This window comes from Panthera tigris, chromosome D3, assembly GCF_018350195.1.
Source record: "Panthera tigris isolate Pti1 chromosome D3, P.tigris_Pti1_mat1.1, whole genome shotgun sequence".
In the NCBI taxonomy this organism is placed as follows: Eukaryota; Metazoa; Chordata; class Mammalia; order Carnivora; family Felidae; genus Panthera; species Panthera tigris.
This window is the reverse complement of record NC_056671.1, coordinates 44,349,116-44,373,279: the sequence shown is the minus strand read 5'-3', so window position 1 is coordinate 44,373,279 and position 24,164 is coordinate 44,349,116. Positions and strand designations below refer to the sequence as shown.

General features: G+C 38.0%; 1 protein-coding gene and 1 non-coding gene across 4 annotated transcripts in view; one reads left to right on the top strand and one right to left on the bottom strand.

The window, feature by feature from the left end:
* Positions 1–24,164, top strand: part of ABHD3 (abhydrolase domain containing 3, phospholipase) — a 60,772-nt gene that overhangs the window by 17,422 nt on the left and 19,186 nt on the right. For 2 of the 3 annotated variants that reach the window (XR_006209880.1, XR_006209881.1), the window contains exons 5-8: positions 10,352–10,464; positions 14,578–14,751; positions 16,288–16,336; positions 16,416–16,581. Coding sequence is in view for 1 of the 3 variants with exons in the window: in XM_042962122.1 (XP_042818056.1) it covers positions 10,352–10,464; positions 14,578–14,751; positions 16,288–16,336; positions 16,416–16,581; positions 20,079–20,257 (681 nt within the window). In the remaining 2 variants the exon portion in view is untranslated. Of the gene's footprint in view, positions 1–10,351; positions 10,465–14,577; positions 14,752–16,287; positions 16,337–16,415; positions 16,582–20,078; positions 20,889–24,164 lie in introns of those variants that run through there. The other variant, XM_042962122.1, reaches the window with a different exon arrangement.
* LOC122232844 lies at positions 5,352–5,497 on the bottom strand. The gene has a single exon (XR_006210254.1). It is a non-coding gene; the product is annotated as a small nucleolar RNA SNORA62/SNORA6 family (small nucleolar RNA).

Below are 24,164 nucleotides of genomic sequence, written 5' to 3'. Positions count from 1 at the left end.
TTGGAAATTTACTTTGAAAGAATGCAGCAACCCAGTAACCTTTAGCCATAACATTAATTGGTTTTTTGAAAACTCTCCAGAAACACCTCAAGTTCTTAGAAAGGGATAGGATATAGAGAAACATTTTTCAAATTTTGTTTTATCAAACTTTTATTTTATTTTAAAGAATTTAGAATTCTAAGTGAGAGGGTAAGAGTAGCTTGGTCTCTAGAGTCTCATACAGAATACTAGGTTGAATTCTGATCAAATAGTACCTCCAGCAAATATTTGTATCACAAAGGCTAATGTAATCTAATTTTAGAAAGAATAAAGGGGCGCCTGGGTGGCTCAGTCAGTTAAATGTGCTACTCTAGATTTTGGCTCAGGTCATGATATCAGGGTTGTGAGTTCAAGCCCCAGGACCCTCCTCAGCGCTTGCGCGTGCGCACGTGCACTCTCTCAAAGTAAATAAACTAAAAAAAAAAAAAGAATAAAGATGTAAAATAACCAAAATACAGCTACAATTATATGCTTTAAAACAACTGCTTTAAAAAAAAGAAATTTAAGGGGCGCGCCTGGGTGCCTGAGTTGGTTAAGTGTCCGACTTCAGCTCAGGTCATGATCTCACAATCTGTGAGTTCGAGCCCTGCGTTAGGGCTCCGTGCTGACAGCTCAGACCCTGGAGCCTGCTTCTGATTCTGTGTCTCCCACTCTCTCTGCCCCTCCTCCACTCGTGCTCTGTCTCGCTCTCAAAAATGAATAAATGTTAAAAAAAATTTAAATATTAAAAAAAAGGAATTTAAGGGAGTAAATTAATTATAATTTAATATATACCTTTTGTACCCTAATGGATCACAAAAACAAGATGCCAATATTGATTATTAGAGCTAGCTTTATTTAGATCAAGGGATCTAAATAAGATCCCTTGATAATCCTTATTTCTGCCTTAGATCTATGAGCAATTTCTGTTTCAGACTAGAGGAACTCTGTGTATACTTACACCTCACCTTGTTCCAGAAAGGATTTAATGTAGCTCAGACCCAGAGTAAGTAAGAACTTCCTATAGGCATAAAAAAGAACAAAAGATGAATCAGCAAAGATCAAACAGGCACTGTCTCTAACTGAAATTAGCCCAAAAGAGCTAGCAAAGGTGAAATGGAATTTAGAGTAAGCAGTTCTGCCAGGAGTGGAAGAAAGGCAAGAGGAAAAGTTTGCCGAAATATGTTGGTGATATACTTAGAATTCATAGGGATTACTATGACTCCTCCAGAGGAGAATGAGAAAGAAATTTTCCACTACCATGTTGTCCTCATTTCTAATTACACATTGTAGGGTTCTAGAAAAGGCAAAAGCCTTGCTCACTAGGAAATGACAAGCCTGCACATTGTCCTCCCTGGGGCTGCTGGCTATAGAAGACAGAGAGTCCTAGTCTCAGTAGATTGTGATTCAGATATTCCTGCAGGGTTCTTGGAGCCCCTGAAGTAGATAGTACCTTTTCTTGCTCTTTGCAGATGGATTTTCAAGGATAAGAATCCAGGAATCCAAGTTGTCCACAAACTCCCTAGTATTTGTAATTACTTTATGAAATATTATGTTTCCATTTTAGTTTAGGAATGATAATTTACAAAGCCAAAATTGAGTTTGTTGAAAGCTATATAGTGGCCCCATTTTTTGCTTTATGGGTCATACAGACTTCTGTGTCTCTAGGCACAATAGGAAAACAGCCACCTTGGAAAATAGTCTGGTACTTTCTCAAAAAGTTAAACATAGAATTACCATATGATGCAGCAATTCCACTCCTATGTATATAACCAAGAGAAATGAAAATATATGTTCACATAGTAACTTGTACGTGAATATTTATAGCAGCATTATTCATGTTAACCAAAATGTAGAAAGAACCCAGATGCCCATCGCTGGACAAATGGACAAATGGGTAAGGCAAATGTGGTATATCCATATCACTAGATATTGGTCAGCATTGAAAAAAGAATGAAGTACTTATACATGCTGTAACATGGATGAACCTTGAGAACATTACGCAAAGTGAAAGGAGCTTGTCACACAAAATCACATGTTGTATATCCCATTTATATAAAATATTAAGAATAGGCAAATCAGTAGAGACACAGTATATTAGTGGTTGCCTAGAGCTGGGGGAGGGAAGGTGACTGCTAATGGAAGAGGGTTTCTTTTTGGGGTGATAAACATGTTCTGAAATTGTGATGGTATTTGAACAGCTCTGAATATACTAAAACCCATGAATTGTACTATTTATTTATTTAGTTTATTTAAGTAATCTCTATACCTAATGTGGGGCTCGAATGTATGACCCTGAGGTCAAGAGCTGCACGCTCTTCCACTCTTCCAGCCAACCAGTCAGGAAGCCCCTACATTTTAAGTAGGTGAATTGTATTGCATGTGAATCTTGTCTCATAAAGCTTGAAAAAAGCCTTTGGGCACTTTCCAGTTCAAGTTAAAGCTCACTCTGCAGGTAAGGAAGAGCCAATGGCGGGGAGCAGAAGCTGGAAGATACTTTAAAGCAGGTTCTGCTCAAAGTGTAGTTTTGTGGATGAATTCCATTTCTCAAATGTTCTGATACCAGCCCCTGACAAGACAAGGGACTGCGACAGAATGTAAACCACCTTCAGTTCCAAACACACTGCGGAAGTGAGCCGATTTTTTTTTTCCTCCTAGCAATACTCTTGGTGAGAGAAGCAGTGTGCTTATTTTACATTCTGACACCAGCACTTATCTCATCCCGGCCTGGCACTTTGAGCAGCTTTGCTTCAGAGATCCTCTAATCCTGAAAAGCTCATTTTTAAAATGAGCACACCTCTGGAAAAGTGGGGTGACAGGCCTGAGGTCATAAAACTGATTAGTGGTCTCAGGGCAGGAACTCAGGCTGTTTGTTGGAAGTCTTTGCCTCTCAGCACTGACTTTAAGTCAAGTCAGCCTGAAAATCTGAGGTTAGAGATAAAAGGAGTTTTCAACGAGAGGGTTCCTACCTCAACATCAGATAATGGGTGGTTTATTAAGGGCTCAGATCTAGAGAAATCTGCTCTTGTTTCCTACTGAGCTTTGCCACCTTTGCTTTTCATGGAGGCTAATGGGATGGGAGGGATGTAAGGCTCTCTCCCCTCCTGAGCCCTGTTTTCTGAAGGAGGCATTCAGAAGGGAGTAAGGACCTTCCTATGGTCTGATGGAGGAGGAACATATAGGGCAGGGCTGGTTAGGACACAGTTCAGTTGTCAGACTCATACCTTCAGACTCTGCCTTTCCTGTACTCAGTACCTTCCTGCTAAACTCCATTGTGTCCCATCCAAGTCTGCTCTTTCCTAAATGCTCCAAAAATAACCTCTCTCTCCATCCTCCACCCCAATCAGAACAAGAAGACTCATCTCAGCCAGATGTGGGATGAATGCGTTGAATCCTTTAGAATTTTTTCCTCACGTTGATAGGTCCAATTCAGCAATACCAACTGTTGTAAGTGGTAGGTACACAAAGGATTGTACAATTCTCTGTAGTTAAACAATTTTTCAAATAAACAAAAATAATGTTTAACTAGGTGGCTCAGTTGGTTGAGCATCTGACACTTGAGTTTGGCTCAGGTCATGATCCCAGAGTCATGGGATCCAGCCCCAAGTTAGGCTCCATGCTCAGCATAGAGCCTGCTTAAGATTCTCTCTCTCTCTGGGCGCCTGGGTGGCTCAGTCGGTTAAGCATCCTACTTCGGCTCAGGTCATGATCTCATCGTTCGTGAGTTCAAGTTCCACATCGAGCTCTGTACTGACAACTCAGAGCCTGGAGCCAGCTTCAGATTCTGTCTCCTTCTCTCTCTGCCCCTCCCCTGCTCACACTCTGTCTCTGTCTCAAAAATAAATAAACATTAAAAAAATTTTTTAAAAAAAGATTCTCTCTCTCTCTCTCCCCTGCTCACATGCGTGCTCTCTCTCTCAAAAAAAAAAAAAAAAAAAAAAAGTTTAAATAGTTAAAGAATTTCTAGGAATAATAACAGTAATTTAATAGCCACCATTTATTGAATGCTTAATATGTGCCAGGTGATCCTATAAGATATGCGATGTTTGACAGCACTTCCCTGTGCACTGCAAAGAATCCCCGTAGCACTAGATTTCCTTCTTCCCAAGTCGCTCTAGATCATTTTATCATTCTTGTCACTGCAGCCTCCTCCTCTCTTGGCTCAGCTCTCACCCTATTTCTTTATTTTTCTGCTCTCACCCTTTTTCTTTATTCTCCTGCTCTTTGCAGTTGGTTCTCAGCCCTGGCTGCACATTAGAGTCCTCTGGGAAGCCTTAAGAAACTACTGATCCCTGGACCCCATCCTCCCCTCCAAGATTCTGATTCATTTGGTCTGGGGTGGAGTCCAAGTGTCTGTGATTTGTCTTAACATTCCCCAGTGAGTCTAAAGTACAGGCAGGACTGCAAACTGCTGGACGGTGGCAGCAAACCCAGACAGGGCAGGGCGGGCATGGGTCTTGCTTCTTAGGAGTTTGAACCGAAGGTAACTCCTGTCCACCTGGCTGATCTGCTTTAAGCCACTATCAAAACTGTGGTCATTTATTGGTGTAACTGTGTAGCATGACTGCATATGCATGTAGCCATGTAGAACATTAGTGGGAATGTGGCACATAGGCTATCTTGACCTCAGAGGTGGCCAGGAGATTTCCTGGAGCCCTTTGTTTTGTGGCGAGTTATTTCAAGAAAGGATCCAAGCCCAGGCACTTTTAGACACTTGGTCATTTTATATGTCTATCAGTGACTAGGTAAAGTGACTATTCATTAAAGTGCTGGTTTGATTTATGTATGCATACTGTTGTTTTCTCTGACTCCTTACTTAACAAATGCATCTTCCAAAAATAAAATCAATTTTCCTAACGACAATTTTAGCAAATGACTAGGTACTCATCCCAGGGTGGATGGAATGAAAACAAAACAGCAGCAACAACAAAAACATGCTGCAGAGATCAGTTAAGAAGCATGATTAGAAGCACCTGGGTGGCTCAGTCAGTTAGGTGTCTGACTCTTGGTATCAGCTCAGGTCTTGATCTCAGGGTTGTGAGTTCAAGCCCCACATTGGGCTCTGCACTGGGTGCAGAGCCTAGTTAAAAAAAAAAAAAAAAAAAAAAACATGATTAGTACTCTTATGCTCTTATGGAAGGATTATTTCTTCTGGGGGCCTACATGCATATAAGAGTTACAGAGTTCCTTTAAGCAACATCTTGTCCAATATTTTAGTACAGGAGAGGAAATACTTGAGAGAGGAAGGCTGTGAAATGAAGTATTCTAAGCTCCTGATTATTATCAGACATTACAATAAAATAAAAGTGGAATTAAAATGATTTTTTTTCCCTACTTTTAGCAAGTATTACTATCAAACTCCACTCATTGGGCCAGAAACCCTGTGGTTTGAGCAAAAGACTTGCCCCCATGTAGCACGCTACCTACACTTATGAGCTCATTGGCCAGCCAAAAGTGAAATGATTTTTTAAAAGACATTTAAATATCTGTCTCAGTTTTCATTTTACTAGACGGAAAACTAAAGTCTCAGCTGGCCAGCTCAGTATTGGATGTGTGGCAGCTCCAGCACTGAGGAAAGGGTCCTGGGTTATGGCTTCTACTGCAGATTAGCAAATTAATCTCCTCCCAGAATAGCTAGGGAGAGTCAGGCTACCTGATTAACAGGGTGAATTTTAATTCGTTTCTAGACCAGAAAAAAAACCCGTTTTTAAATGAAATTTGTATTTTAAAACAAATGACTTCTAAACCAGGACAGGAAAATTCTCCTGCAGGTTAGGGAGAACTCAGTTGTCTATTTTTTGGAAGTTGATTAAGGATAGATTATATGTAGTCCATAGATAAATACAAAATATATGCTTTATTCTTTTCCCATCTGTTACGTGTGAATAATTAAGAATTCATTTTACTTCATTATTCTCTTTAATGACTTGTTAAAACTAACCTCCAAAAGCCATTAAACAAATTACTATTGTTTCTCTGTGATCATACCAGCAGTTGAAAAATCTTGGTTTGTAATTATTTCAAGTTATTACAACTTATAAAATATTTATGCCTGAACATCTGCTGGAAGGTTATCTATAGATTTTCTTCACTTTTCCAGAAAACCTTTCACATCCACATGTGAAAGGAGTTTTCACCATCCAGCTGAATCCTGTGAGGTCTCCCTTAATCCCTTTTCTCATTAGATATGGCTTACTTTACCTCTGTTCTGGAAGCATGGAAAAAGACAGGAATTACTGCAATAGGATTAGTTGCTGGTTGCATTAGTAGCCCTAGCAACTGAGAATTAACTAACGTTTTGTCTAAAAAGCCGCTAGTTATATTTTTAGACCTGAAGGAAATGTCTGCCAGCCCTGCCGATTCAATGTATTGGCCCCCTTAGTGTCTTTGCTATGTACCCTGGATGAATCCTTTCTTTAGTGAGACTCAAGTCCTGTGACAAAAGAAGGGAAATGATAATTCCAATTGGAACCATCAAGTAGCAAAAGGTCTTGTGATATAACCACATAGTTTTGCATATCAGAAGTTACTCATCAGGTCTTTTCATTTTTCAGTCCTGTGTATTTCAGTTCGGTTTGGACAAGTATTTTCTTGACTGTCAGAGATAGAGGCGAGTAAGATAGTAATAGTACGGACCAGGAGCAGACTGGCTGAGACAATTAGGGGTAGAATTGGGAACGGCTGTGAGGTCATTGGAGACCAGGGGCCGAGTCTTTCCTTTTCTCTGACATTTAATCAACTCATGATTTCATGCCTTGACAGTGAAGGACACTTGGCAGATGAAGTTCACGCAGGTAGTAAGGATAATATGAGGCCAGCAACAAGACAATAGTGGTGTCTCACTGACCTGAATTTGTACCTGTGAAGAAATAGGAAAAAAACAGAGCTGGAAAAGCAGCTTGACATATTGTGGAGGGCCTTGAACACATGGCAGAAGAATTTGTCCTTCAGTCAGTCATCAGTGGAAAGCTAATGAAGAATTTTAAGCAAAAATACTGTCATGATTAGAGCTAGAAATGCTCTTTAGGAAGATTAATCCATCAGTGAGTGGGATATATGATAATGGATGGTTATGAGGAAAGACTGGGAGTTAACTAGTGAAGAGGTTACTGCGGCAGTTCCAGTGAGAGGTGGAAAGTCCTGGCAGCCAAGACAGCAGGTACCAGACCTTTGTCACATCCTCACCTTTATGGCACTTAACCATTCCCATGCACGGCTACCTGATGGCTTCTACCTGAAAGCACTCACATCTCTTTGACTGGGGCCTCTCTAGCTACTGGAGCCTGCTGGACTGTACTCCGGGCCAACCAGGAGTTAACAGCCTCCAGGAGCAGCCTTCAACCAGTGGCTGAAGGGAACTAGTGGAACCCAGCTATCTCACCACTCATTTGGATAATTTTGAACCACATTCACACAGTCTGCCAAAGTGCCTCAGAGGATTGGGTCCCTGTTGCCCACAGCCACAAATTGTTTGGTCACATATGCTTTATTGACTTCCTACCTTCCCTGACACACTTCACTCCTCTACTGGTGCTCCCTGCTACCACCTTCCAAATAAATTGCTTGCACTCACATCTTGTTTCAGGGGCTCTTCTAAGGGAATCTAATATACCAGGCCTTTAGTAGAGTGGAAAGAAGGGGTTTCTGGCATTTCCTGCAAAAGACACTGAGGAGGAAGAAACTAGAGGATTTGGCAGTTTACTGGCTATAAGATTAAGGGAGAGGGAGAAGGCATTGCCACCGACAGTTTTAACTAGGAAAATATAGGTGTCATTTGTTTTTAAAATGGGAAGTTAGGGGGCACCTGGGTAGCTCAGTTGGTTAAGTGTCCAACTTTTGATTTCAGCTCAGGTCGTGATCTCACAGTTATGGGATCAAGCCCCACATTGGGCTCTGCACTGAGCATGGAGCTTGCTTAAAATTCTCCCTCTCTCTCCCTCACCTTCTTCCTCTCTCTCCCTCTTCCTGTCCTCTACTCAAGCACAGTCACACTTTCTCTCTAAAAAAAAAAAAAAAAAAAAAAAATGTTAAGGGGCGCCTGGATGGCTGAGTAGGTTAAGCGTCTGACTTCAGCTCAGGTCATGATCTCGTGGTCCGTGGGTTCGAGCTCTGCATGAATAGACTCATATGTAATAAAAATACCAAGGAAGGATTTCTTCACCTAAATTCTTGTGACAAATTGTGCAGTCACTATGAATGAGCATGGTAGTAGATATTATTCCATTTAGATTTTACAAATGCATTTAAATCAAAATATTTTTTAAAGTATCTCATCTTAGGGGTGCTTGGGTGGCTCAGTCGGTTAAGCGCCTGACTTTGGCTTAGGTCATGATCTCATGGTCTGTGACTTCAAGCCCTGCATTGGGCTCTGTACTGACAGCTCAGAGCCTGGAACCTGCTTCAGATTCTGTGTCTCCCTCTCTCTCTCTCTGGCCCTTCCCTGCTCGTGTACTGTCTCTCTCAAAAATAAATACATGTTACAAAGAATTTTTTTTTACATAAATAAATAAAGTATTTCAGCTTAGCTGATATATTTATGATTTACATAAATAAATAAAGTATCTCGATTAGCTGATAAGGTATACCAGGAGTCATTTAACTTCTCTCAACTCAGTTTCCTGTATAAAATAGACATAATAAGGGAACTTTCTCAGGGTTTTGTTTTGTTTTGTTTTTTAAATAATTTTTTAATGTTTATTTTTGAGAGAGAAAGAGAGAGCACAAGCGGGCAAGGGGCAGAGAGCGAGGGAGACACAGAATCTGAAGCAGGCTCCAGGCTCTGAGCTGTCAGCACAGAGCTTGACGCAGGGCTCAAACCCACAAACTGTGAGATCATGACCTGAACTGAAATCAGAAGCCTAACTGACTGAGCCACCCACGTTCCCCTTCCTCAGGGTTTTGTAGACACAAATTTAATTATTTAATAATTGTTCACCATTGTAAATCTTGTTAGGTTAACTCTCTTGTTTGGAGAGTTTCATATTTGCAGACCTCAGAAAGATGATAGTAGGCAATGTGTAGTGTTTTAGGCTTGAGATTAGTTGGAGGAATCATTAAAAACTGTGGCTTTCTCAGGCTTCTCATTAACAATTGAATGCTGAGCGAACATAGCCTTCCTATTCCGATCATGGTTTATTGGAATAGTAGAGTCAGGATGGTACAGGTAACTGTTTTTATTAAAGCAATGTTACCAGATTCCTCTCCATGTTATTCAATTTCTAGTTATTTGGTCTCACATATACACACACATATTCATATACACATTCTCATTTATTCTACAGAGAGGACTGCCCTCTCCTCCCACAGCTCAGACAAAGCATTTGTGAAGCTTTCCTGCCGGAAACAGAGCCCTTATTGATGAAGTTCACATGAAAAACATTTGTTTCAATGCATCATGTATTGAGGCATAATCACCTTTACATAATATAACATTTTAAGTGTTCGTTGCAGTGTAGTGCAGCTGGTGCTATATGGATATATTATTGTAAAACAACATATTTAATAAATCCAACTGGACATTCCTTTATCGAAAGTGAAGGCAGTGCCAGAAAACCACACTCACTCACTGGTAGACAACACTCAGGATAAAGAAAGCAGTTCCCGAGGCACCTGGGTAGCTCAGTTGGTTAAGCACCCGACTTCAGTCATGATCTCGCGATTCGTGAGTTTGAACCCCACGTCGGGCTCTGTGCTGACAGCTCAGAGCCTGGAGCCTGCTTCAGCTCTCTGTCTCCCTCTTTCTCTACCCCTTCCCCGCTCATGCTCTGTCTCTCTGTCTCTCAAAAGTAAATAAACATTGAAAACAAATGTAAAAAAAAAAAAACAAAACAGTCCCCCAGTTAGAAAGCAGCCACAATTAAAAATTTTCGTGGCATTATTGTAAAGTCTCTTTTGTTTGTTTGCTTGTTTTTTTTAATTAATCAATTACTTTGGTTTTGTCAGGCATAATTTTTTTTTTTTTTTCAAAATAAAAGTTAAACTTTTCACTGTTTCTTTCTAAATTGATCCTGTTCTTGTTAAATAGGAGACACATTTGAGTTTGGTACTGTGTATTCTATTTAAGGTATTTGTATCAGTCTTGCCCTATTTTTGTCAAGCCTTCCTTGCATGACCAAAGTCTTCTGGTCAGTGCCAACTCAGATCGTGTTGACTTTGTATGGAATATGTGTGAACTGCAAGATATGAATATGATAAATTATTATTTTTCATAGTATGTGCAAACAAAGGTTATTTTCTCATGTTTATGTCTTTTTGATCTTTTTACATTTCTGCATTATGCAAATCATTAGCCTCATAATTTTAAATTTTGTGCTTTACCTGTCTCTGCTTACAGACACCAAGGACTTACTGTTGTGCTAACACTGAAGACTTGGAGACAGTTATTCACCACGTGCACAGTCTGTACCCTTCTGCTCCTTTCCTGGCAGCAGGGGTTTCAATGGGAGGGTAAGGTTTTTCCTTTCTAAAATGTCTGACAGGGGTGGCTCATTTGGTTAAGCTCCAACTTTTGGTTTCAGCTCAGGTCATGATCTCAGTTTCACGAGTTCAAACCCCATGCCAAGCTCTGTGCTGAGACCACGAAGCCTGCTTGGGATTCTCTCTCCCTCGCTCTCTCTCCCTCCCCCACTTGTACTCACTCTGCCTCTCTCAAAATAAATAAAATTTAAAAAAATGTTTTTAATAAAATAAAATGAGAGAGAAGTGGACTTACAGACTGCTTCTTTCAGAACTCTATAAACTACATAGGCATTTTAAAATAAATGTTTGATTATTTTTGTCTTATTTCACCATGTATGGTTGAATGAATGAAGTAATTAATTCAGGTGACTTTTAATTTTTCCTTGGCAACCAGTTTCTGTGGTGAAAAGGATACAAGTATCTCCTTGGGATACTAGGATTTTGTGAGCCTGAAGGCTTATTGGAATCCCATGATGTTGATTCCCATCACTCGACAGCTGCCATGTTGACCTTCAGATTCCCTAATGTACTCCCAGCCGTCCTTGTAAGTGCGTCCTCCAGCACCACACAGGAAGCTGACCTTGTAGTCTGACTTTCATCATTCCAGTCATAGAAGTAATCACTTCTTGCTCTCTCCAGCTGAAGAGACCTTCAAAACTGTTTTTCTCCAGGTGTGGTGTTTTTGTTTGTTTTGTTTTGTTGCTGGGCAGATGGACCTACCCTGGAATGCTCTCCTAGAAACTATGAAGTTTTATTGTTAACCCTACTCCAGCTGCTATTTTAAGCATATGAATATTATAATTTGTGCTTCTTGCAGTTACATTGAGGATTATTTGGAACATTTATGCCATGTTTACTCATTTCCACTAATAATTGTTTATCTTTTTTTGTTCTAGTGATTATGAACTTAATAATCTGGCAAAATTTTAATTATCTGGCATTTTACCATGCTTAGATTCCCTAAGCTCTTGTCCAGAAGTGCTTTTTTAAATCAGCAAACACATGAGATAGAAAGTGTATTTTTTCTTAATTTTGTCATTGATTTATCTGCCATTTCAATTTTCAGGACATCTTAGGAGTATATTTACCTGAAAATGAATAGGCTTTACAAATGATAGATTCCGAAAAATGGTCTGTAACCACAGCTTTTTAGATTCTGAAAAACATAAAACTAAGAAGAAAAGAATACATTTCTTACATTAGCATGGAAGGTCTGACTTGACCTACTAAAAAGGAAGAAATCTGAATCAGTGCAGAAAATCCAGGCAGAATCTGTGAATTGTGCTCAGTGTACTTCTCTTTCCTTTGCTCCATAATGTGAGCCATAGAGGACAGGGTGCCAGCTGAACTTTTTCCCTTAATCATATAAATTCTTGACTTTTTAAAGGCCAGACCTTATATAAACAGGCCCAGATTCTTTATTCAGAAGCTCCTGGGAAATGCCTATTCATGTCCCTTTGAAGCCTCAGTGCCTGAAGGCAGAACTTGACCATTAGCCTTTGCAGCTGATTGAATATTAATGTCTTGTAAATTGTTTGAAGGAAGCACCCTTTCTAGTTGCCTAGCACTGTGACACGTTCCCAAGTGGGCTTACCACTTGAGGATGTTTTACAGCTTGACACATTTTTTTTTTCTTTTGGAAATGCAACAGACAAAAATGTAGTCTGTTGAAGATCCTAACGTCCAGTGCCCTTGTAGACTGGATTAATCCCCATACCTGTGATGCCTGTGACCCAGCAGGGGATTTAAGCCAGAACTGAGTCTAGCCAAGGAATCCATGTCATTCTAGACCCAGTCAAGTTTCAGTCTCCCAATGAGATGATAAACAAGCTTTAAAGAATGTATTTAAAATTCAGATAAAAGTGAAGAGAATAATGATCTCCCATATATACTAATAAGCTGGTTTCAATAATAATCAACCTTCTTCATACAGCTTCAATAATTATCAACTCACAGATAATCTTGTTAATCAGTCTTACCCTCCATTCCTCCCCAATTCTGATTATCTTAAATAAATCTCATCTATCATGAGATTTATATCATTTATAAATATTTCAGTAGGTAATTTCTAAAAGGTGATTTCTCTTTAAAGCACACACACACACTGGTATCAGACCTGAACAAAACTAACAGTTTCTAAAAATCATCAAGTCAAATATTTTGTCAGTGTCACATTTCTTCGACTTTTGGTTGGTTGGTTTTACAGTTTGAGTTAAGAACCAGATAAGGTCCATAATTAGGGTTAATATGCCTCTTAATCTCTTAATTCTGGATTCTTTTCTCTCTCTCTCTCTCTCTGTCTCTCTCTCTCTGTCTCTCTCTCTCTCTGTCTCTTTTCTTTTGGTGAAAAAATGGAGTCCTTTTTCTGTCAAAGTAAAACAAACTGTTTTGGAGTAACATCTTGGTATTATTTTGCTCTTGAATAATAGCCAAGGAGTATCCCCCCCTACTTGGTCATGAATACTACCGATCCTTCCTACTCCTGAGAGCTTCCCTTCCAACCCTTCCAATTTGCCCATTATCTTACTGACATGCAGGCACTCTCTGACTTCAAAACAAAGAATAGGGCCACCAAAACTAAGAACCTAGAATGAACCCTTCACAGAAGAGTAAACATTATTCTTTAAATGACTTAGTGAACCATAGAACCTTATACCAGGAGTACAGTCATCATCATCATCATCATCATCATCTTATTATTATTATTATTATTATTATTATTTTAGGAGTACAGTCATTATGAAGAGTCATTTGCAAAAGCAAAACAAAAATCTCCACTTTTGATTTAAAACCTCATCACACTCACTCTGCAAGCCAGTTGGTTTGGGAAAGAGAATGAGACAATTTTTACCCATTTCTCCTATTTCACAACCTCGGCAATTAGAGAAATAAAGAATGGAAAATACAATGAGAAGCAGAATTTAGGCTATCGTCCCTTTTTTAGTTGGCAATGGTAAACTTCGATTTCTGACATTAGTGTTAGATTAAACCCCATTCTCATTCCTTTTACCAAAATAGAACTAGATTAAAATTGGGAAAATTGATGGAATCAAAGGAAAAGTGGAAAATGTGTGATAGATAAGGACAAAGAATAGGAAAGAGTAGGAAGAGAAAATAAGTGATTTGGGGGCCAAAAGCTCCTCCATAACTCAGAAAGTCTAACTCTACACTAGGAAGCCCTTTCGAGACTTACTTTAGAGGGCAAGGGCTCAGAGGCAACCAGGATGCCCACACAGACCCATTACTCACAATCTCCAGGGTTAAACCCAGACATCTGTAATAGTTCTGAAAGCTCCACAGGTGATTCCAATGTGCAGCCACATCTGAAAAACCACTCCTTCTTGCTCTCTCATCTATGCCAAGGGTTGGCAAACCATGGCTCGCAGGTCAGATCTGGCAATCTGTCTGTTTTTGTACAGTCCAAGAGCTAAGAATGGTTATTATATTTTTAGATGATTGAAAAAAAAACAAAAGAAGAATAGTTCATGTCATGTGAAAATTACGTGAAATTTATTTAAATTTCATCCATGCAGAATGTTTTGTTGGAGCACAGCCATGTCCATTCACCTATATATTGTCTACAGCTGCTTTTGCAATACAATCATAGAGTTGGGTATTTGTGACAGAGACTGGCCAGGAAGGCCTAAAATATTTACTGTGTGGCTAATTATAGAAAAGTTTGCCTGAAACACCCCTCACATACTAAAACTAAACATTCACCTAGAGACTGAGGTCCAAAGATTTGTATATTTTTAATCATTATCATTATCATTTTGTTATCAATATCATTTTGATAATCTATGTGGCCTGGACATTAGAAACATTCTGTTGGGAGCACCTGGGTAGCTCAGTCGATTAAGTGTCCGATTCTTGACTTCAGCTCAGGTCACCATCTCACAGTTTGTGAGTTCAGGCCCCCTGTCGGCCAATGCGCTGATAGTGCAAGCCTGCTCAGGATTCTGTCTCCCTCTTTCTTTGCCCCTCCCCCGCTTGTTCTCTGTCTCTCAAAATAAATTAAATTAAGCTTTAAAAAAAAGAAATTAGATGTCTGGAGAGATACAACAAATTCATCACTAAGTTTCCTGTTTCTCCCCATTTTAGTATGCTGCTTTTGAATTACTTAGGCAAAATTGGGCCAAAAACTCCATTGAAGGCAGCTGCAACTTTTTCAGTTGGTTGGAATACTTTTGCTTGCTCTGAGTCGTTGGAGAAACCACTCAACTGGCTGCTTTTTAATTACTATTTGACAACCTGCCTCCAGTCTTCAGTTAATAAGTGAGTCATCTTTTAACATCTGACATCTTCAAACTTTTTGGATTACATGCCCCAACAGAAAAAAGTTGTAAAGTATAACACTGCTAATACTTGTATATTTATGTTTGCATTATATGCATTTACTAACCCAAATATTCTTTGTTATAAATATATACAAAAAATAAATATTTTAAGTATAAGCTAAAAATATAGGTAAAAGTTGTAATGTTTTCTTTCTGTATCCCAGTGCACTGTCTTGTACAACCTGTAGGGTATGTGTCCCCACTTTGAAGATCACTGTTCTAAATTATTCTAAAGGACTAAAAGCATTAGCATTGAATGTGTTGAGTAACATTATACTCTGTTTCCCTAGTTCTTCTACCTATTGCAATCTTATCAGTACCGAATTCTTTCCTAGGTAGTAAGCAATGTTATTAAGTGTTATTAGTGCTGAATAATGTAGTTTCTTAAGCACATGCTTGCAAACATGATATGTTTTAGAAGCTTAGGAAAATGCACTTGGATACTCTCAGCCCACACATTTCTTAAGATTATCAGAATACTATGTTTGCATTAGTTTTTCTGGAATTGTTTGTGTATCTTCTAACATTTAAATTGGTGTGATAACAAAGAACAGAGGTGTCTCTGTTTCTATTTTGATGACTATTACCATCTATTTTTAGGTGAATTGATCAATGTAATATAAATGCTAAATAAAAAGTATAGTTAATTGGTACATGACTTCTTGAAAACCATAGCTATCCCAAAAGTTGACATTAAACATTGGATTAAACTTAACCTACTTATTAAATTACAGATGTTGAGTATAAAATATTGATTAAAATATTTAAAAATTAGATCACTAATTACTCATCACTGAAATGGGGCACAGTAGTAAGAAAAGTGAATGATCTGAATTAAAGTATCAGTTATATGAGAAAAATGATCACTATTTAGGTTTGCCTGGCTGGCTCAGTCGGTAGAGCATGCGACTCTTGTTCTCAGGGTCATGAGTTCAAGCCCCACAGTGGGTGTAGAGCTTACTTAAAATTAAATAAATAAATAAATAAATAAATAAATAAATAAATAAATAAAATATGTTTAAAAAGAAAGAAAAATGACCACCAGTTAAAAAATAATCACACAAAATATAACTTTTAATTTTCAATATAGCAACTTAAAAATAATGTCTTCAAGTGGTTTATCCAATTCAAAGCTTCTGGCTTAAGTAAGGCCTTTTTGGCCAAATTGATTTAACAGCAACAGTGTGTAGGTACAAGTTGTTATGAAACGATATTTACATTTATTATTACAAAACTAGTTATAATATCTTTCAGTAAAGAAAAAAGTACTCTTAAAAAATGTCTTTAGGATAAATATCAATGTACTTAAGTCTGATTAAGTAAATAGTTACTGAGTACCAACTTTGTGCCCTAACATAAAACAGTGTTAGACTGTTTTGTTATTTATTATTTTGTATTTTAGGTCTGATTGAGATAGCAATATCCTCAATTTTTTTTACCTTAATTTTTTACCTTTAAAATTATTTTGTTGCAGGCACCGGCATATGTTTGTAAAACAAATCGACATGGATCATGTCATGAAGGTAGGAGAGAAACTTTATTTAATATTTTTATTTCCTCTTTGGATTCCAGGAGTAGAAATAATCTGTTTTTATTTTTCAGGCTAAATCCATTAGAGAGTTTGATAAGAGATTCACTTCAGTCATGTTTGGATACCGAACAATTGATGATTATTATACTGACGCCAGCCCTAATCGTAGACTAAAATCAGTAGGAATTCCAGTGTTGTGTCTGAATTCTGTGGATGATGTTTTCTCACCAAGTCATGGTAAAATTAACTTGTTTGTATACATTTTGACATGAATTAACTGGGTTCTTTTTAAATTTTAATTATTTTTGAGGGAGACAGGGAGAAGGCACATGCACGCCAGGGCAGGGAAGGGCAGAGAGAGATGAGGACTGAGGATCCGAAGGAGGCTCTGTGCTGACAGCATCGAGTCTGATGCGGAGCTCAAACCTGTGAACCATAAGATCATGACCTGAGCCGAAACTGGATGCTCAGCTGACTTAGCCACCCAGGCACCCCTGAATTAACAGTTTTAAAACACTGTTCTCTTTAAGAAAATACAGTAATGAGAAGTAAAATATCAGACATATAAAATGTTTTCCACTGGAATAGAAAAAAATTACTAAATACTCATAATTTATATCTAAATTTCTGAGATCACTTTAAAAAGTTTCACAGATGCTTATCTAGTTAATTGTGAGAGGTTTAGAATCAATTATGACTGAAATATTTTGCTTGTTCTCATTTTTTATAACTTGTTCTTCTGTAATTTTTTTTTTTAACATGTATTTATTATTGAGAGACAGAGACAGAGCATGAGCAGGGGCAGGGCAGAGAGGGAGAGACACAGAATCCGAAGCAGGCTCCAGGCTCTGAGCTGTCAGCACAGAGCCTGACGTGGGGCTCGAACTCTTTGCCTTACAAGTCTATTGTCATCACTTGGCTTTTCTTCCTGAGCTTCTTAAGCAGAAGACTGACATTTTTTCCCCCTTTTAACCTGGAAGAAAACTTGAGACCTTATAAACATGACGTCCTTGAATATCTCAATGAGTGTAGCACATTCGGTCCCATCTGAAAAGAAACAGTCTTTGTTTTCCCCCTGGATACCGTATAAAAAAAATTATGCCCAAATCAACTTTCTTGCCCTCTTAATTTAAGAAATATGGAATTTGGGGGGCGCCTGGGTGGCTCAGTCAGTTAAGTGTCCAACTTCGGCTCAGGTCATGATCTCACAGTTTGTGAGTTCGAGCCCCGCATCAGGCTCTGTGCTGACAGCTCAGAGCCTGGAGCCTGCTTTGGATTCTGTGTCTCCCTCTCTCTGCGCCTCCCCTGTTCATGCTCTGTCTCTGTCTCAAAAATAAATAAAACATTAAAAAAATTAAAAAGAAATATGCATTTGGTAGCAAAGATATATATGCATGGGCTGGTATACTGAAGCAATACAAGATGATTAGAAGTCATCATAAGGATCAGTAGACTCAATCTCTAATTTTTTTCTAATGAAATTTCACAAAGCTTTTTATACATTTTTGTTCTCATTTCTCCCCTAAACACTTTAAAAACATATTCCCAAGTACTTCATTAAAAAAAAAAAAATTAATCTGATTACAAACACAGCACATGTGTAGTGTCAAAATTTCAGAAAATCCCCAAAGTGTATAAAAATAAAAATCACCTATCATCTCTGCAGGAGATGTCATTTTTATATGTGATTTATGATTAATCACAAGTAATTTTAGATGGCTGGAACTTTTTGGCCTTTCACCACATACCAAGAAATGAAACAGTGAACTTTAGTATTAGTTGAATTGCATGGTGGTTATTTAGCCTATATTCATTGGATTAAGAAAGTCTACTATTTCTCCTTCTTTTTTAATATTTCACAGACCCTTCTTTTACCAACAAAAACTTCCCAGCATTTTAACCTGCCCCATTTGATTGAAATTTAAACTCATCATTTCCTATTCTTTCCCAAGCCCTTAAGATAGTCTTGCCACATTGAAATAGGAGACAGTTGTCTGCATTCTGAGAGCGCAGGCAGCCAGCATCTTTCACATGACTCAAACGTGGCACAGCCTTTTGTTCTTCTGGTATGTCTGTAACTATCGGTGTTATAAATTCCTGAGTGTATCCAGAGTGTGAAATTGGAGCTCATAATAATTTCATCAGAGGCAAATGAAGCATTCTAAATTGAAGCCTTTAATGTGAGGTGAAAAAGGAAAAACAAAAATAGTATGTCATTTCACCTGCCCCTCCCCTTAAGCTCACACACCTTATCCCAAGATAGGAAGTACTCTTCTTTAGGTGGGGCCGGCTAAGGATAAGAGTTCGGAACCCCTTTGGGCAAGGGCTTGGCTTGCCAGGCCTTGATTTAGAGTCTCTAAGTTTATTCTTCAGGGAGTGTTGTGAAGGTCAAACAGAGCATCATCTGAACAGGCAGTTTGGGCACAGCAGCAAGACCCTTGGAAGGGTCTCAGTTCTCCTAGAGTGTGTCAGCTTCCTTTCCTTCATTAGAAGGGTATGGGGGTAGGGAGATCTTACCTTTAATTAGCTAATTTACCTTTAAGACTCTACCCAAGATATGAAGGTCTAAATACTGCAACAACCACGTTACCTTAATTAAGGAGATAAGATTTAGCAGTATCTGAAATTAAAACACTTCTTATGCCAGGTAGTGATTCACTATAGATCTTAAATCAAAACAGTTTACTGAACTCCAAGTGTGGGAGAAAGAAATAAGAATAAAACAACTTTAATTCACATCCTTTAATAGATTTTGTAGAGTATATGAAAAGATTGTCATTGCGAGTGAATTATTTAAATATTGCAACTATATTTTCAAAATAAAATTTTTCTTTCTCCTTACTATGAATAGAAACTCAGACAAGGAAGAAAAAGAAAAATCACCAACGTTTAACCACCCAAATATAAACACTGTTATCACTTGGGAATATTTTATTCCACTCTTTTTTGCTATCTGTATATATTTTTACTACATAAATCGTTGTTTGATTTTGAGTCCTTAATATTGCCAACAATTGTATTGGCCCCTCAGGAATCTAACTTCATGTAAAATTAACCAAAGTCATACATAATGAATTTATAACTCTTACAAAGGTGAGAAGATTGTTGTTGCTTTTTTGTTTTTCCTGGTGTAATACCTAAGTGGGAATCTTATAGCATAATGTAAGTATTCACCATTCCTTGCATTACCTTACTTTAATTTCTCAAAACAAGACTAGGCCTTTTTATACTTTTATGTTATGATTAAACACTTGGATTGATTCTTCCAAAAATGATGGTTCAGTACGTAACTGTAAACATGATCTGTTATAAGAATGCATATGGCTGTGGGGAGCCTGGGTGGCTCAGTCAGTTAAGACTTTGGCTCAGGTCATGATCTCATGGTTCATGAGTTCAAGCCCTGTGTCAGGCTCTGTGCTGATAGCTTGAAGCCCTGGAGCCTGCTTCAGATTCGGTGTCTCCCTCTCTCTCTGCCCCTCCCCCCCTCAAAAATAAATAAATGTTTAGAAAATTAAAAAAGAAAAAGAATGTAGATGGTTGATATAAAGTAGACTTATTCCATTAGCTGTACTAATTACAAATATTTATTTATGTAATGGTGTTTCAGTTTATAATGATTAGAAATGATAAAAGCATGCACTATTCCTAACAGGAACCAGTAATAATTATATATTTTCCTTTCTCCTTTCCTTCTCTTACCTCCCCCCTTCCCTTATCTTTTTTTTTTCCCCAAGCTATTCCAATTGAAACTGCCAAGCAAAACCCTAATGTTGCTTTGGTCCTTACTTCTTATGGAGGCCATATTGGTTTTCTGGAGGGAATCTGGCCAAGGCAGTCCACTTACATGGATCGAGTCTTCAAGCAGTTTGTTCAGGCCATGGTGGAGCATGGACATGAACTCTCTAGCATGTAGTTGTTTAGGTGCATTTTGTCTGAACTACCATGTAAAGGCAGCTCAGCTTAGTGCACAAATCTTAACTACTGTATATAAAGCAGATATGCCAGCAGGTAGTGAAGAGGTCCAGAATGACTTGCAAAAACTTTTTTGGGGAAACAAAACAACTTTGTAGAAAGAAATGAAATATAGATTTAGACTGTAACTTATGTAGATTTTATTTTTACTATGCCTTACCAAGTATGACCTTAAATAAAGTAGTCAAACATGGAATCGCACTTAACCAAAACTATTGTGTAAAAAGATTTTAATTCCTCAGGGTTTTAATTTAGGCCAGTATTTTTTTAGATGACTCATTTTAGGTGATTTAATGGTACTTTAATAACTGTTAAGAGATTTGGGTTATTTGAATGTAAGTTATAAGTTGGCACATTCCTAAGGGTATTTATACCCAATGATGATAATGTGAAAACTGAAATAAGATAAAATACAATGTGCTAAATCTTTTGTGTATTCTAACTTTGAAAGGCAGATGCAAAAATGTTATATTGACTTCTATACATGCTCTTTTACTCTGATAATATTAAATTAAGGCTGACTTATGTTTTATAACAATTATACTTTACATGCTTATTTTTAAAATAGTATATGTGCATACATATATATCAATATATTAAAATAAATTCTATCATTTTAAATTGTTTCTTTGTAAGTCTTTATAAAAAAATAATCCCTAGAAATTAATTTATGATAATTTCATGAATGCATTAGTAAGAAATATTAAAACTGTTTTGTTTCACTGTTCCCAGAATATGGGGTTCACATCATTTGTACTAATTAAAAATACTTTTAGCTTCGGGAAACTTGTCTAACAGTGACTTAGGAATTATGATATTTAACTATCTTGCATAATTAAACGTCTTCAGGTAGACCAGGGCTGGTGTGTTACTGGTGTCATCAAGGACTCAGGCTTTTTCTGCCTCCTCTCCATCCTTAGCAGAGGGGCCAGTTTCTCCAGAACACAGGATGTCTGCTGCAGTTCAGCCATCAGGTTTGTGTGTTCAGAGAAGGAAAAGTGGGAAGGATGGGGCCAGACATAAGACTTGCACTTATAACCATTGGCTGGAACTGTGTCACATGGCCATCCTGGTTGAGAAGGAAGGTGGGAAATCAAGTATGTCAACTTTTCCATTTGCAGTGTAGGCAAGCAAGGGAGAGGGGATTAGAAATGATTGTTGGGCTAGCCAGCCCGGAGTGATAGCCTCCATACCATTCAATATCTTTTCTGGTTTTTTGGGTTTTGTTTTTTGTTTTTGTTTTTGTTTTTTACTATTTCCACCTATTTGCCCAAGTATCACATTAAATGAACCATGTACAAACAAGTATACTAACACAAAGTTGTTTCCTAGAAATGCCACTTTTTGGAGAGTTCCTGATAATGTACTTGTAGACTCCCTTATAACTGCGTCTAGGATGATAGCACTGATAATACCAGAGCTTTGTTTGTCTGTACAACATATATTCTGATTCAATAGTAATAATTTCTTTCAGTCTGTATGGTTCATGTGGAACTGATCCTGCCTTTCAGAGCTTTCTTCTAAATTTTAAACAAATTATATCAAGAAAATTGTCTACCCATTGGCCAGTGCTAGAATTGGGGAGGTACCTCCTTACCTCCCTCTACATACAAAAATTAATTCCAGCTAGATTAAAGAGTTAAACATTTTTTAATTCCATAAAAGTATTAGATGAAAACATGGGAGGTTATTTTTATTATTTTATTTTATTTTTTTTTTTTTTAATTTTTTTTTTTTTTTTTTTTTTTTACGTTTATTTATCTTTGAGACAGAGAGAGACAGAGCATGAACAGGGGAGGGTCATAGAAAGAGGGAGGCACAGAATCTGAAACAGGCTCCAGGCTCTGAGCGGTCAGCCCAGAGCCCGACGCGGGGCTCGAACTCACGGACCGTGAGATCATGACCTGAGCCGAAGTCGGCCGCCCAACCGACCAAGCCACCGAGGCGCCCCTATTTTATTTTATTTTTAATTTATTTATTTCAAGAGAGAGAGAGAGCACATGTGAGTGTGGGAGGGGCAGAGAGAGAGGGAGAGAGAATCCCAAGCAGGCTCTGTGCTGACTGCAAAGGGCTCAGTCTCACAAACCATGAAATCATGACCTGAGCCAAAATCAAGAGTCAGTGGCTTAACCTGACTGGACCACTCAGGTGCCCCTATTTTTATTATTTTAGAGTGGAGAGGTCCTTCTGAAGCAAAATATAAAAATCAGAACCCACATGAAAAGAAGTGACAGATATGATTACATGAAACATGAAAACTTCAGTTCTATGGGGAGCCCGGGTGGCTCAGTCAGTTGAGCATCTGACTCTTGATTTCACCTCAGGTCATGATCCCAGGGTTGTGGGATCAAGCCCCACGTCAGGCCTTGTGCCGACAGCACAGAACCTGCTTGGGATTTTCTCTCTCTCTCTCTCTCTCTCTCTCTCTCTCTCTCTCTCTCTCTCCCCTTCCCCTACTCACTCTCTATCTCAAAATAAATAAGCATTTTAAAAAAAGAAAAGGAAAACTTCAGTTCTACATAAACCACCATGAACAAAATTAGAATACAAATGACAGAGAAAAACACTTGCAATACACACTAGGTTAGTATCACAAAAAGCTAAGGAACTCTTAAAAATTGGTAATGAAACACGTGATAGAAAAATGGGCAAAGGATATACAAAGGACACTCACAGAATAATAGCCAATAAATTTATTTTTAAAAAGGTGGACAATCCCACTAATAGTTTAGGAAATGCAAAATTTAAAAACAAAGAGATTCATGACCTTGAGATTACAAATTTAATAACATACAGGATTAATAATATATAGTGTTGGTAATAGTATGGGGAAATACTTATTCAAATAGTTGACAAGTATGTAAATAAGCAACTTCTTGGAAGGCAAAACATTTTGACAGCATTAAAAGACAAGCAAACATCTAGAAATCCCAATTTGAAGAATCTATCCTATAGAAAAGCCAGCAAGGGTATGTAAAGATACAGGTTCATTGCAGCCTACACACTTAGAATAACAACCTATTTAGTGGGAAATGAGTAAATTATGACATTCACCCTTACATAACCATGGAAAAGAAGGAGATAGCACTATATGCACTTTTTTTTTTTTATTTTTTTTAATGTTTATTTATTTTTGAAGTAGAGAGAGACAGCGTGAGCAGGGGAGGGGCAGAGAGAGAGGGAGACACAGAATCCGAGGCAGGCTCCAGGCTCTGAGCCGTCAGCACAGAGTCCAATGTGGGGCTCGAACTCACAAGCTGTGAGATCTTGACCTAAGCCGAAGTCAGATGCTCAACTGACTGAGCCACCCAGGTGCCCCTATATGTACTTATTTATAAAGATATTTCTGATACATTATCTAATGAAAAACAATTTGTTGCTTCATATGTATGGTATGATCTCATTAGTATAAAACAAAAATTAAACACAGCTATACAGACCTGTATGTGTGTGTTAGTTATAATGAGATGAGCATTTTCAAGTGTTGATTCTTTTACGTGGAGGATAGACTATTCTCTCCAGCTATCTCTCCAAACAACAGCAAACAACTCTCCAAACGACTTCTTTCTGAGAAAGAAGTGCTGTGCTGTATTTGTTTCTGCATCCCAACCACTTAGCATATTGCCTGAAACAGAGTAAGTTCTTAGTCAACATTAGTTGAGTAATAGTGTATAAGAATGAAAATACTACCTTATAAGCCAGCTCCCTGTTTTAAAAAGTTAACTTTATGAAAAAAAAAACAAACAGTTAACTTCATACATATGTAATTTTCGTCTAGCTAGCTCCTCATGTTTCTGTTGCTTGTTGTCATTACCAAACATTTATCCAGAGCCTTCTTACACAGCACT